The following is a 15,557-nucleotide window of genomic DNA, read 5'->3' as shown; positions in this document are numbered from 1 at the left end:
GTAGGGTTACTTCAGATCTTTCTCTCTCTAGACAGTTCCTCCATTCACTCTCAGTATCAGCTGAGGAGTTATCAGTGACAGCTTTGAAGGATTTCACCATCAGCACAAGAAAATGACAACCTCAAGGATGGAAAAACAGGTTCATGCTGAAGAACACAAGCCAAGCTGAGAGAAACTGAAGATGGAAGTGCAGTAGTACAGTGTTTTAACATTGTATAGGCTATCACATAACCCAAAACACTTAGGCACACTTCAACTTCCAGCCTTTGGTACACTATGCAATAAGGCCAAACAGATTAGCAACTTCAACACACACCAGTTCCGGTTATGATGAGTTCAGATCAGCTTCAATTCAAGCCTAACATCAGTCCTGATCTCAGATGAAGCTGTCTGGTAGTTCAGAAGGCAGCCAGTAAAACAAAAGACATTATCTTAGTAAGGTTTCCTTCCATAACCAATTAATCACACATGGAATATTCCTCTCTCCAAATACAAGTGCTTCTTGTTAATCACCAGCAATTCCATGGAAATTCATGCAGCTAAACCTTCAAGTAGTAAGCAGCAGATACAATCAATATGCAAATGTAATGCAATGTCTGGTAGCAATGTGAAAACACTGAGAGGTCCTAAAGCAGACGCCCCAGGTACTTTCAGACTACTCAGTGATCATAGTTAATACTGCCATCAGGAACTGAACTATGTGGATAAGATATTTTATTTCCACATGTCTAGGATATTTTCCCAGATTTCTTTCTGGTTTGGTACTGAGACTAGATCACAGAGTCACAGAATGTTAGGGGCTGGAAGGGACCTTGCAAGATCATCTAGTCCAAACCCCCCTGCCAGAGCAGGATCACCTAGACCAGATCACACAAGAATGCATCCAGGTGGGTCTTGAAAATCTCCAGAGAGGGAGACTCCACAGCCCCCCTGGGCATGCTTTTCCAGTGTTCTGTCACCCTCACAGGGAAAATGTTTTCCTCATGTTTCCATGGAACTTCCTATGCCTTGACTCCCACCCATTGCCCCTTGTGCTGTCGTTGGGCATCACTGAGAGGAGCTTGACTCCAGCCTCATGGCACTCACCCTTTACATACTTAGAAACATTAACGAGGTCTCCTCTTCTCCAAGCTAAAAACATTAACGAGGTCTCCTCTTCTCCAAGCTAAAAACATTAATGAGGTCTCCTCTTCTCCAAGCTAAAAACATTAATGAGGTCTCCTCTTCTCCAAGCTAAAGAGCCCCAGCTCCCTCAGTCTCTCCTCATAAGGAAGATCTTCCACTCCCGTCATCATTTTTGTGGCTCTGTGCTGGCCTCTTCCAAGCAGTTCCCTGTCCTTCTTGAACTGAGATGTTCTCACTATCTGAGGGTGATGTTAACTGCAAAGAACGTTACCAGTGTGCTCCCAAGGGATCTCCAAAGTACTCTGAGAAGACAGGTACTTTGCTATGCTCATGACCCAATGGGATCATGTAATATTGGGTGATCACTCAAGTCTAAAATGTCCACAATGCTACACAGACAAAACTCAAAATCTGATAGACATTCTTTAAATGCACAGCAGACAGGTTTAGATGGAAAAACAAAATTCACACAAACAACGGCATGAGATTGAACACATCCAAGTGCCGGGTTCTGCACATTGGCCACAACAACCCCATGCAGTGCTACAGGCTGGGGTCAGAGTGGCTGGAGAGCAGCCAGGTGGAGAGGGACCTGGGGGTACTGGTCGATGGCAGGCTGAACATGAGCCTGCAGTGTGCCCAGGCAGCCAAGAGGGCCAATGGCATCCTGGCCTGCATCAGGAACAGTGTGGCCAGCAGGAGCAGGGAGGTCATTCTGCCCCTGTACACTGCACTGGTTAGGCCACACCTCGAGTACTGTGTCCAGTTCTGGGCCCTTCAGTTTAGGAAGGAGGTTGACTTGCTGGAACGAGTCCAGAGAAGAGCAACAAAGTTGGTGAGGGGTTTGGAACACAAGCCCTGTGAGGAGAGGCTGAGGGAGCTGGGGTTGCTTAGCCTGGAGAAGAGGAGACTCAGGGGTGACCTTATCACTCTCTACAACTACCTGAAGGGAGGTTGTAGACAGGCAGATGTTGGTCTCTTCTCCCAGGCAGCCAGCACCAGAACAAGAGGACACAGTCTCAGGCTGTGCCAGGGGAGGTTCAGGTTGGATATTAGGAAGAAGTTCTATACAGAGAGAGTGATTGCCCATTGGAATGGGCTGCCTGGGGAGGTGGTGGAGTCACCATCACTGGAGGTGTTCAGGAGGAGACTTGATGGGGTGCTTGGTGCCATGGGTTAGCTGTTTGGGTGGGTTGGACACGATGACCTTGAAGGTCTCTTCCAACCTGGTTTGGTTTATTCTAAATAAAGTTTATTCTAAAAATGAGTTCACAGCTTCTGAGCACACTTTTAAGAGATAACACTGATGAGAATTTGAAATCAAGAAGTTGCAGGCCTTGACACATAACTGTTGGTCCTATTGGGTAAAGATACAGGCAAAGAACAGGAGAATGGACCAAGACAGGCAGAACTGGGGGAAGGATCTCTCTTCTCAGCACTGCCTGCTCTGAGGGAGGGGAAGATTGCCCATTTTTCAGGTGAATGTAGGTTGATTTATGACACAGTATCAAACAGGTACAGGAAACTCAAGAGTTATTCTCAGGAAATCTCTCACATGGCAGACACAAATAGTGCTAGCAGCTCCAGGCACTTAGGCAGCCCCCACAAAGGCCTTTGAAAGACTCTCCTGCCAATTCAGTTTCTGCAAATAAATTCTCCCTGGAACCCTAAGAAAAAAAAATATATCTAATTCTATATATTCCTCACTTCATTAGGAATCCAAATTCCAGTCCTCCACACAACAGACCACCATAGTGAGAACAAACACAGCCCCAAATGGCAATGCTAATGTTCCACTTGCAGGGGGAGAGAGATCTCTCTTCTTCAGAAAAGAGGTGGGGTATCAACATCCATCACAATAGTTTCCAAGAGGGAACTGTGGTTTATTTGGTGACATCTATGGCACAGAAACTGGCAACTTAGGCCAGGCTTCCCAGTATTTGTGGTCAGAGAGGGGACAAAAATCCAGGGCAATGCCCATGTCACCCAAGCTGGTGACAAATTAGGTGGCCAGAGAGTATTTCCAGTGTAAAACAATTTCTTCTGTGCATGTGAACACACACATGCATATAGCTCCTGCAGTGCAGTTCAAAATAGATTTCCATAGTGGTATCATAGTATCAGTCAGGGTTGGAAGGGACCACAAGGATCATCGAGTTCCAACCCCCCTGCCATGGGCAGGGACACCCCACACTACATGAGCCTGGCCAGAGCCTCGTCCAGCCTGGGCTTAAACACCTCCAGGGATGGGGCCTCAACCACCTCCCTGGACAACCCATTCCAGGGCTTCACCACTCTCATGGGGAAGAACTTCCTCCTCACCTCCAGCCTGAATCTCCCCACCTCCAGCTTCATTCCATTCCCCCTAGTCCTATCACTCCCTGAGATCCTGAGAAGTCCCTCCCCAGCCTTCCTGTAGGTCCCCTTCAGATACTGGAAGGCCACAATTAGGTCACCTTGGAGCCTTCTTTTCTCGAGACTGAACAGCCCTCTCTTACTTATCACAGTACATAGAATGTGAACATCTTGTAGTAGTGCACTAATACCCATCAGCAATCAGTGACAGGCATGCTCTTCCCATTGCTTCAAACAACTTGGTGTCCTTCCTCTATTCTTTTTGCTCTCCTTATTGCTTTAACCTTTACAGACATGCACTCATCAGAAAACACCTCTGCCCAAGGCAGTCAGGAGTAACACTTTACAACACAGCACTTGGGGAACAGCCTCTAACACCTTAGGAAATAAATACTACTTGCTTGTATTCTAAGGTGGAACCTATGCAACAGTCCATTCCCAAAATTAGGAGAGGATACCCCAGTTCAAGACAAGTCTGCATTTGACTGTAATCAGAACCAATCAGCTATGCTGTGCAGTCAGAGAACATGAACTTGTCTCTCACAGTGCCCTGAGTGTGTATAATTTGGAAATAGAGCAATTCATAACAATCTGTGAGACAAAACAGGCACTACCTAATTTTGCTTCCTACAGGAGATGGAAAGAGTCAAGCTGGCCTTCAGGAGTCAACAACAGAAGCATACAAGAAGAAGTAATCACTGACCCAAACCCCAGCAGCTATCCAGTTATGTCAAAGATTCTGAACAGGTTGTAATTGTTCTGAACAGGTCACATCTGAGATTACCAAGACCAAAATGAACCATGGAGAAACAACTGCAACAAATACAGGCAATAAAAGCTTAAGAGGATGATGATTACTAAAAAGACCTCCACACAACTAGCTGTTTCATCTCCAACAGGTAAATGTTTACAATAGTTAATTACTCAAAGGCTGGGTTGATCAAATCTGCCAAATGGTATCATCTCTATGTGTGTAACAAGCTGCCTACTTCAATGTATGGGAACGTCTGAAACAGCAAAAAGACAACAGCTGTCGGCTTGTGGCTTGGACTGCAACACTCTGTGCTGGGTTAGGAGCTGGCTGGAGGGCCGAGCCCAGAGAGTGGTAGTGAATGGTGCTACATCCAGCTGGAGGCCAGGCACCACCAGTGGGGTGCCCCAAGGATCAGTGCTGGGCCCCATCCTCTTTAACATCTTTATTGATGATCTGGATGAGGGGGTCGAGTCAGTCATCAGCAAGTTTGCAGATGACACCAAGTTAGGGGCAGATGTTAGTCAGTCAGAGGGCAGAAGGGCTCTGCAGAGGGACCTTGACCGACTGGACAGATGGGCTGAGTCCAATGGGATGGCATTCAACAAGTCCAAGTGCTGAGTGCTGCACTTTGGTCACAGCAACCCCATGCAGAGCTACAGGCTGGGGTCAGAGTGGCTGGAGAGCTCCCAAACAGAAAGGGACCTGGGGGTGCTGATTGACAGCCACCTAAACATGAGCCAGCAGTGTGCCCAGGGGGCCAAGAGGGCCAATGGCATCCTGGCCTGCATTAAGAATAGTGTGGCCAGCAGGAGCAGGGAAGTCATTGTGCCCCTGGACTCTGCATTGGTTAGGCCACACCTTGAGTCCTGTGTCCAGTTCTGGGCCCCTCAGTTTAAGAAGGACATCGAGACACTTGAACGTGTGCAGAGAAGGGCAACAAGGCTGGGGAGAGGCCTTGAGCACAGCCCTATGAGGAGAGGCTGAGGGAGCTGGGATTGTTTAGCCTGGAGAAGAGGAGGCTCAGGGGTGACCTCATTGCCCTCTACAACTACCTGAAGGGTGGTTGAAGCCAGGAAGGGGTTGGTCTCTTCTCCCAGGCAACCAGCACCAGAATGAGAGGACACAGTCTCAAGCTGCACCAGGGGAGGTTTAGACTTGAGGTGAGGAGAAAGTTCTTCACCAAGAGAGTCATTTGTCATTGGAATGTGCTGCCCAGGGAGGTGGTGGAGTCACCATCCCTGGAGGTGTTCAAGAGGGGATTGGACGTGGCACTTGGTGCCATGGTCTAGTCATGAGGTCTGTGGCGACAGGTTGGACTCGATGATCCTCGGGGTCTCTTCCAACCTTAGTTATACTGTGATACTGTGATACTCTAACAGTAAGAACAAACCCCAAATCCTCTAAGACAAGTTTACAAATATGCCTAAGATTGTTATTCTGGAGTTAAGGCTGAGAGATAGCTGTGGACCATAAGAGACTAAGCGGTTGCCAGTGGGAGTGCTGGATTAGAGACAAGAAAGCCAGCTCTCTGGGCAGTGGAGTTTGGGATTACTAAAATATCCTCCAAATTAGCAAGAAGATGGCACAAAACAATGCACTGTTAGAGAGGATGACAACAGCTATATACCAGCTTGTCAACTGAGTAACAAAAATAGGGGTATGTAGCATGACAATCGTGCCACTGATGCAACATGTAATAACTTTAATACAAGTCAGTCCAAGTCCAAAGCAGAAGCATCCTTGAGTAATGTTCAGGAGCAAAAGGAACCCTGAAACATCTGTAAAAAACCTGGTATGAAAACATTGATAAAACAGTCATGAAAAACAGATTCATGAGGGAGTCCTTACAAAATCCCTCAAACACAGGGGAAGGAAAATATTAATTAGACCTCTCAGAAATGTCCTATTGTTAAAGAGGAGTGGGAGGTGCTTGACACAAAGCTGACAAACGAGTACTCTGGGGCACGCTTGAGAACTGCACACTAGTACAAAGATCTGTATCAGCAGCACGATAAACAACAGGAGCAGCAGAATCCAAATCTTGGGGAAGAATATGCACAACTTTCGTAAGAAGAAAATAAATTACATTATGCATTTACCAGACTTCTCTGAGGGAGCTGTGATCCCATGAACAAAGGAGATGAAATTAATTTTCTACAGGCATTTTTAAAAGGGCCTCAAAACAGCTACAGATGCCAACCTATCTTGATGGCAAAAAGAAGATCCTTATGCAGATAAACTACCAGATAAACTACCCCTCAGTGTATTCCTTGAGGTTCCTGTAGCAGGACCTCTACTATCAAGCTTTCAGTATTTTTCCTAAGAGGGGTAGAATACAAGGTGACAAAACATCCCAAAAAAAGCAGGGTAGCAAACCCATACCAACAATAAAGGTCTCTTCCAACCTGGTTAATTCTCCTCTATTCTATTCTTCCCCTCTCCTCTCTTCTATGCTCTGCTCCTCTCCTCTCTTCTATGCTCTGCTCCTCTCCTCTCTTCTATGCTCTGCTCCTCTCCTCTCTTCTATGCTCTGCTCCTCTCCTCTCTTCTATGCTCCGCTCCTCTCCTCTCTTCTATGCTCCTCTCCTCTCCTCTCTTCTATGCTCCGCTCCTCTCCTCTCCTCTCTTCTATGCTCCGCTCCTCTCCTCTCCTCTCTTCTATGCTCCGCTCCTCTCCTCTCCTCTCTTCTATGCTCCGCTCCTCTCCTCTCTTCTATGCTCCGCTCCTCTCCTCTCCTCTCTTCTATGCTCCGCTCCTCTCCTCTCTTCTATGCTCCGCTCCTCTCCTCTCCTCTCTTCTATGCTCCGCTCCTCTCCTCTCCTCTCTTCTATGCTCCGCTCCTCTCCTCTCCTCTCTTCTATGCTCCGCTCCTCTCCTCTCCTCTCTTCTATGCTCCGCTCCTCTCCTCTCCTCTCTTCTATGCTCCGCTCCTCTCCTCTCCTCTCTTCTATGCTCTGCTCCTCTCCTCTCTTCTATGCTCCGCTCCTCTCCTCTCTTCTATGCTCCGCTCCTCTCCTCTCTTCTATGCTCCGCTCCTCTCCTCTCCTCTCTTCTATGCTCCGCTCCTCTCCTCTCCTCTCTTCTATGCTCCGCTCCTCTCCTCTCCTCTCTTCTATGCTCCGCTCCTCTCCTCTCCTCTCTTCTATGCTCCGCTCCTCTCCTCTCCTCTCTTCTATGCTCCGCTCCTCTCCTCTCCTCTCTTCTATGCTCCGCTCCTCTCCTCTCCTCTCTTCTATGCTCCGCTCCTCTCCTCTCCTCTCTTCTATGCTCCGCTCCTCTCCTCTCCTCTCTTCTATGCTCCGCTCCTCTCCTCTCCTCTCTTCTATGCTCCGCTCCTCTCCTCTCCTCTCTTCTATGCTCCGCTCCTCTTCTCTCTTCTATGCTCCGCTCCTCTTCTCTCTTCTACGCTCCGCTCCTCTCCTCTCCTCTCTTCTACGCTCCGCTCCTCTCCTCTCCTCTCTTCTACGCTCCGCTCCTCTCCTCTCCTCTCTTCTACGCTCCGCTCCGCTCCTCTCCTCTCTTCTACGCTCCGCTCCGCTCCTCTCCTCTCTTCTATGCTCCGCTCCGCTCCTCTCTTCTATGCTCCGCTCCTCTCCTCTCCTCTCTTCTATGCTCCGCTCCTCTCCTCTCCTCTCTTCTATGCTCCGCTCCTCTCCTCTCCTCTCTTCTATGCTCCGCTCCTCTCCTCTCCTCTCTTCTATGCTCCGCTCCTCTCCTCTCCTCTCTTCTATGCTCCGCTCCTCTCCTCTCCTCTCTTCTATGCTCCGCTCCTCTCCTCTCCTCTCTTCTATGCTCCGCTCCTCTCCTCTCCTCTCTTCTATGCTCCGCTCCTCTCCTCTCCTCTCTTCTATGCTCCGCTCCTCTCCTCTCCTCTCTTCTATGCTCCGCTCCTCTCCTCTCCTCTCTTCTATGCTCCGCTCCTCTCCTCTCCTCTCTTCTATGCTCCGCTCCTCTCCTCTCCTCTCTTCTATGCTCCGCTCCTCTCCTCTCCTCTCTTCTATGCTCCGCTCCTCTCCTCTCCTCTCTTCTATGCTCCGCTCCTCTCCTCTCTTCTGTGCTATGCTCCGCTCCTCTCCTCTCTTCTGTGCTATGCTCCGCTCCTCTCCTCTCTTCTGTGCTATGCTCCGCTCCTCTCTTCTATGCTCCTCTCCTCTATTCTCCTCTCCTCCCCTCTCCTCTCCCTTGAGGCTGAAGAGGACTGCACTCTGTACCACGGCATAACAGACAAAGTTATAAAGTTGATTAAAACCTCCAAAGTGATATTCACAGGGGAAAAAAAAGATGCAACCACACTGTACAAACAGAAAAACAGGCTGTGTGTTAGGAGGAAATCCTAACAGTCACGTAGGTACTACTCCTCAAGGAAGAAACCAGGACTAAACCAGCCCGCTTCGAGGAAACATTGGCTCAGTGCTCAGTCAGGAAGCAAGATCAATGTTAATAAAGATTACCAAAGGAATGCAGAATGAAACAAAATCAGTACAACTGCATGCTGACTGCTAAGTAAACCTTTGCACCCCTGTATGAGGGATGGGACAGTAAAGCCAGATGACAGTATGGAACAGACACTAGAGGACAGAAGACAGGATGTGACAGCAGTCCAATGAATGACGACTCAGGATGCATTCATTAAAAGACACAAGCATAGTTCACTTTTTAATAGAGAACACCACAGGAAATATGGAGGCAGCTGGCTAAAAGGAGGCAGACAGTAAAAGGAACTACTTTACTTGATGTGAGAACTGTGTAGCTCTGCCACAGATGCTTAGCTGTGAGGGCTCACACAGATTGTAAAGCCAATTAGGCAATCAAAAACCCAGCTAAGACTTATTAACACAAGCATACCACTCCTGAATTGCAGATCATTAACAATGGAAATCACCTATTAGGAAAAAAAAACATTATAAGTCTCTGCTGATCATTTACTCTTCTCTATGCAACTGCTGGTAGCCATTCTCATAACTCTGGTCTAAATGAGCTTCTGTAATGCAATTCATAACTGAGTAAATGCCATTTTTATACCAGTACTGAACTTACCCCAGTGTAATGCAGCCCATGTGCAATCTCCCTTTCACACAGTTTACAAAGAAAATGGCTCAGGAGGTCTCCAGGTATGATTATGTCTTATGCCAAATATCAACATTAACTTTTTGGGATATTCCTAGGAATACACTGTCTTAATAATGCAGACAATGCTATGAGTATATTTATTCACATAGCTTATAAATGGTCACACAAACTGTATTCACCAGGGGACTTAATTATTAGAGCAATACTTCAATCTATCACTTATCTCATTCACAGTTTTCATTTTTACCTTTTTCTGGATCTAACTGTTCCTGGGAAAGAATACTGCACAGCACTGGGTTCTTCCACACTCCCTTCTCTTGGGTAAGTGTAGTTAAAACATGCAGTTCACAGCTGCCATTTTCCATCAAGTTTTTATGAGCCACCTGAAGAACACATTTTACAAAACAAAGTAGTGTTAAAAAAATTTCACATTTGTGTGCTTGCTTAAACTTCTTTGTGCCTTACAGGAAACAAAAAAGACCAAAACCTTCACCAGGTAAAGATTTAAATATATAACAATCTTAATATTCAGCCTATATAGGTTTTAATTCTGCCTCTGTCACCTAAGACTGAAATTGAGAGACCAAAATGACTGAATGCCCCAAACTCGCTCCCGTTTACAGGGTTGCTTCCTAAATGTCTGAAACTAGATTCTGAAATCAGCCTCCCTTTTGAAAACAGATGAGCAAATTCTCTTGCCCACATATGCATGGCCAGCAGGAGCAGGGAGGTCATTCTGCCACTGTATACCGCACTGGTTAGGCTGCACCTCGAGTACTGTGTCCAGTTCTGGGCCCCTCAGTTTAGGAAGGAGGTTGACTTGCTGGAGCGTGTCCAGAGAAGGGCAACAAAGTTGGTGAGGGGTTTGGAACACAAGCCCTATGAGGAGAGGCTGAGGGAGCTGGGGCTGCTTAGCCTGGAGAAGAGGAGACTCAGGGGTGACCTTATTGCTCTCTACAACTACCTGAAGGGGGGTAGTAGACAGGCAGAGGTTGGTCTCTTCTCCCAGGCAACCAGCACCAGAACAAGAGGACACAGTCTCAGGCTGCACCAGGAGAAGTTTAGGCTGGAGGTTAGGAAGAAGTTCTATACAGAGAGAGTGATTGCCCATTGGAATGGGCTGCCTGGGGAGGTGGTGGAGTCACCATCATTGGAGGTGTTCAGGAGGAGACTTGATGGGGTGCTTGGTGCCATGGGTTAGTTGTTTAGGTGGGTTGGATTGGTTGATGGGTTGGACGTGATGATCTTGAAGGTCTCTTCCAACCTGGTCTGGTCTGATCTGGTCTATCCTATCCTATCCTATCCTGGTCTGCCACCAGCTGCCTAAACTCTTAAGTCTTTTCAGACCCTTCAGCAGTTCAATTTTTACACCTTGGGAGGAGTGAAAAAAATAGTTTTTGTCAAGATGAAAGATTTCAGATGTAAGATATCACTGTGTGGTTCTATGCAAATACAAGGAGAGCAGGCTGCATTCTTAAAAAATCAATTAAAATAGTTTCTACTCCTTTTAAATACTAGAATAAAATCTGGAAGCAGATGTGTGGTTTGGGAGCAAACTACATACCTGCAAAAATGGATGGCTTAAGCAGCAATGTACAATGAACACTGGTCCTTAAAGAAAGGACTGAGCTGTCTGTTCACTTCTCATGTACTTTTCCACCTGCTCAGAAGGCTGTGGAACCTCCCAGCACAAAACAGTTGTTCAGAATTGATTTACATTGGGCAGCTGCAAGTAAAAATTCACTTGGAAAGTCAGCCTATGTTATTTAGGCTGAGATTTTTGAGGTAGTTGTATTTGGTCTTTTTGTCAATTATACCTTTCTTCTCTTTAACCCCCAGTTTTTGGTTGGCTTTGGTTTTAACCCTAGGCAGGACCTCCCACTACATATTTCTGGTAAGTACTGCAGAGCAGAACTTCTTTCAACACCTTCCTTTCAAGCAGAGCTCTAACCCTTAACCAGCCAGTGCCCTGTGGGAGATCTAGCAACCCTGCAGTATCAACAGATCTTTCATTCGTCATAAATCTCCAGTGTACAACCACAAGTAGTAAAGAATGACTTGTTTCATTTCTAACAGTGTTAACAGACAAATGCCTTTGAAAACATGAACTTTAAGTACCTGAAAACACCTTTCTCTCCACAGCTGCTACATGAACTATGACAGACAAATGATATGAGTGATAGCAATTATTACAGAGCAGGCAGGATTTCCAGCTACAGGCCTTGATCTTTATCAGCCACCAGGAAACACGTGTTCAAGCATGCTACATACTTAATATTCCTAGGTTTCCAAACCATTAAGCCTTCATGTCATAAATCTAACTCACCTGCACAAAAGCCTGAAATTCTTCCCATTTATTTTCAGGTAAATCAAGAGGCAGACACAGCAGAAGTTCAATACAGCTTCTAGAAGACAAATGGGAATATTATTGAGGCAATTTTTGCCTTTAAGATGTCTAGCTAACAGCTCTACTCTAGAATCCAAACAGCTGTTTGACATGTCAGAAGAAAAACCCCATCATGCTTTCTTTCAACATACATAGAAAAGGTCAGGAATACTTGCAGGAACTATAAAAGCAAACTCTCTGAAAGACAAGATATATTCATTTTTAAATATGGATTTCTCACTGCAGTACAACCCTGTAGCAGCCTGTGTAAACTGGTGCACTATCAGGCTGCAGGCAGATCAATAGCAGCAATGTGTTTAAGCCAGGGATGCTGTCTTGCCCTAGGTTAGGAGGCCTGCCTCGTTTCCAACCACCAAAGATATGGTCAAACAAGGAAGGAAGGAGCAGATGGTAGTCAGAGGGTAGAAAGGCTCCGCAGAGGGACCTTGACTGACTGGACAGATGGGCTGAGTCCAATGGGATGGCATTCAACAAGTCCAAGTGCTGACTGCTGCACTTTGGCCACGGCAATCCCATGCAGAGCTACAGGCTGGGGTCAGAGTGGCTGGAGAGCTGCCAAACAGAGAGGGACCTGGGGGTGCTGATCAACAGCTGCCTGAACATGAGCCAGCAGTGTGTCCAGGTGGCCAAGAGGGCAACTGGCATCCTGGCCTGCATTAGGAATAGCGTGGCCAGCAGGAGCAGGGAAGTCATTGTGCCCCTGTACTCTGCATTGGTTAGGCCACACCTTGAGTCCTGCGTCCAGTTCTGGGCCCCTCAGTTTAAGAAGGACATTGAGACACTTGAAGGTGTCCAGAGAAGGGCAACAAGGCTGGGGAGAGGCCTTGAGCACAAACCCTATGAGGAGAGGCTGAGGGAGCTGGGATTGTTTAGCCTGGAGAAGAGGAGGCTCAGGGGTGACCTCATTGCCCTCTACAACTGCCTGAAGGGTGGTTGTAGCCGGGAAGGGGTTGGTCTCTTCTCCCAGGCAACCAGCACCAGAACAAGAGGACACAGTCTCAAGCTGCACCAGGGGAGGTTTAGGCTCGAGGTGAGGAGAAAGTTCTTCACCAAGCGAGTCATTCGTCATTGGAATGTGCTGCCCAGGGAGGTGGTGGAGTCACCATCCCTGGAGGTGTTCAAGAGGAGATTGGATGTGGCACTTGGTGCCATGGTCTAGTCATGGGGTCTGTGTTGATAGGTTGGACTCGATGATCCTCGAGGTCTCTTCCAACCTCAGTGATACTGTGAACCCATCCCAACCTAGACAGAATTTCTGCTGGTTGTGAAGTGGATTGGGAAAGCAGCTCGGCAGTGAAAAGTTAATAGCACAGAGGCTGGCTTTAGTAACTGGAAGGTGATACTCACAGTGCTAAACGTTCAAGCACGAAGGCTACGTTTTCACACTCGGAGGTAAGATGCGGGCGCGCTTTAACGTAACTTCGGATCGCCACTGTATACACCTCTAACAGGGGCAGGGGGTCTTCTGATGTTTTCCACTTTTCTGCATATTCCAGCAGGGTCTGTTTAGGAAAAGCAAAACAAAAAAACAAAAGAACACCCCAAAATTCAGGAACAAATGCAAGTTCTTAGTTGTGCGCCCCTCACTAGTTGATTGTCCTTCTTAACGACTATTTCTGTCTCCTTAATACCAATTGCAAGTTGTCAAAGCATGCCTTTTCTCCTTAAAAATAGATGGCTTCATTATCAACTGGAACTTAAAACTCCACACTCAGATCATGTAAAATTGTTGACTTGACATATCCCCCTTACAGCATCACCACAATTCATTTTACATTAATACATTCCAAATCTAGAAGTCTGAAGAGAGTATCTGAGAAAATACATAACTTTTCTTTCCCCCCCCAGAAATTCCTAATTGAGGAACTGATAACTCAGGGTTTTTTAAAAAGAATAGAACAGAATATAGAACAGAATATAGAACAGAATATAGAACAGAATATAGAACAGAATATAGAACAGAATAGAATATAGAATAGAATAGAATCCATGCAGAACTACAGGCTGGGGTCAGAGTGGCTGGAGAGCACCCAAACAGAAAGGGACCTGGCAGTGCTGATCAACAGCTGCCTGAACATGAGCCAACAGTGTGTCCAGGTCACCAAGAAGGCCAATGGCATCCTGGCCTGCATTAGGAATAGTGTGGCCAGCAGGAGCAGGGAAGTCATTGTGCCCCTGTACTCTGCATTGGTTAGGCCACACCTTGAGTCCTGTGTCCAGTTCTGAGCCCCTCAGTTTAAGAAGGACATTGAGACACTTGAATGTGTTCAGAGAAGGGCAACAAGGCTGGGGAGAGGCCTTGAGCACAAGCCTTACGAGGAGAGGCTGAGGGAGCTGGGGTTGTTTAGCCTGCAGAAGAGGCTCAGAGGAGACCTCATTGCTCTCTACAACTACCTGAAGGGTGGTTGTAGCCAGAAGGGGGTTGGTCTCTTCTCTCTAGCAACCAGCACCAGAATGAGAGGACACAGTCTTAAGCTGTGCCAGGGCAAGTTTAGGCTGGAGGTGAAGGGAAAGTTCTTCACTGGGAGAGTTGTTAGCCATTGGAATGTGCTATCCAGGGAGGTGGTGGAGTCACCATCCCTGGAGGTGTTCAAGAGGGGATTGGATGTGGCACTTGGTGCCATGGTTTAGTCATGAGGCCTGTGGTGACAGGTTGGACTTGATCTTTGAGGTCTCTTCCAACCTTGGTTATTCTGTGATTCTGTGAATAGCATAGAATAGAATAGAATAGACCAGGCTGGAAGAGGCCTTCGAGATCATTGCATCCAACCCATCACCACCTAATCAACTAACACATGGCACCAAGCACCCTACCAAGTCTCCTCCTAAACAGCACCAGAGACATTCACCTTTACAATTCAGCTTCTAAAGCAAGTAGATTTGAACGTATTAGTCCTTATTTTAACTTCTCTACTTTGAGGAACAGTTTTACATTTCCTCTCTTGCCACCCTGATGATACAGGCATCTTCAGGCTACTGCTTTTTATAAGGTCCTGAAAGGAATATCAACTATGCATTTTAAAGACATCATTTGTACACCAAAAACTTAATCAAAAAGTTGTTTCCCTACTTGCCACATGATTCTGAAATAAAACTCATGAGAATGATAGAATCACCCCCACCACTGCCTCTCAAAGTACAAAAGGCTTCTGATGATTTCAGTCAGGGCCAGGGAACTCAGACAAGTAATACTTACAGTGGAATCACAGAAACACAGAATTATTGAGGCTGGAAAAGACCTCTGAGATCATCAAGCTTAACTTATGACCTAACACCACCACATCAGCTAAACCATGCCACCAAGTGCCACATCCAATCTTTTCTTAAAGACCTCCAGTTATGGCAACTCCACCACCTCCCTGGGCAGTCCCTCCCAGTGCCTCATCAGCCTTTCTGTAAGGAAGTGCTTCCTAATATCCAACCTAAACCTCCCCTGGTGCAGCCTCATACCATGCCCTCTTGTCCTGCCACTAGTAGCCTGGGAGAAGAGCTTGGCCCCCACCGGACTACAACTTCCTTTTAGGTAGTTGCAAGGAGTGATAAGGTCCCCTCTAAGCCTCCTCTTCTCCAAGCTGAACAACCCCAGCTCCCTCAGCCTTTCCTCATATGACTACTTGGAGTAGCCACTAAGGTTCTTGTGCCAACATCCACACCGTGTGCCCCTTGGATCTCTGCTCTCAGGCCTGGTGGATTGCAAACTAATTCATATGCTATGGCAGGTTGTAGCCTGTCACATTAAGATGATCAATTTTGCTGTTTGCTTCTTGGGGCCTAAGAGGCAAAAAGCTCAGAGATAGCAATTTTGTTTGTCTGACATCTTGCTCAAAGTGGGGCCATTAGATTAA

At 46.9% G+C, this 15,557-nt stretch overlaps 1 protein-coding gene across 1 annotated transcript in view; it reads right to left on the bottom strand.

Moving 5' to 3' along the window:
- ZNF292 (zinc finger protein 292) overlaps positions 1–15,557 on the bottom strand; it is an 82,753-nt gene that overhangs the window by 28,448 nt on the left and 38,748 nt on the right. Inside the window, exons 2-4 of the mRNA XM_068149128.1 lie at positions 13,060–13,214; positions 11,632–11,710; positions 9,553–9,688 (exon numbers count right to left, since the gene is read on the bottom strand). Of these exons, the coding sequence (XP_068005229.1) occupies positions 9,553–9,688; positions 11,632–11,710; positions 13,060–13,214 (370 nt within the window). The remainder of the gene's footprint in view (positions 1–9,552; positions 9,689–11,631; positions 11,711–13,059; positions 13,215–15,557) is intronic.

Source organism: Melanerpes formicivorus, unplaced genomic scaffold (genome assembly GCF_026170545.1).
Source record: "Melanerpes formicivorus ecotype bairdi unplaced genomic scaffold, bMelFor1.0.p_v2 SCAF_2, whole genome shotgun sequence".
Taxonomy (NCBI): domain Eukaryota; kingdom Metazoa; phylum Chordata; class Aves; order Piciformes; family Picidae; genus Melanerpes; species Melanerpes formicivorus.
This window is presented reverse-complemented; position numbering and strand designations above follow the sequence as displayed.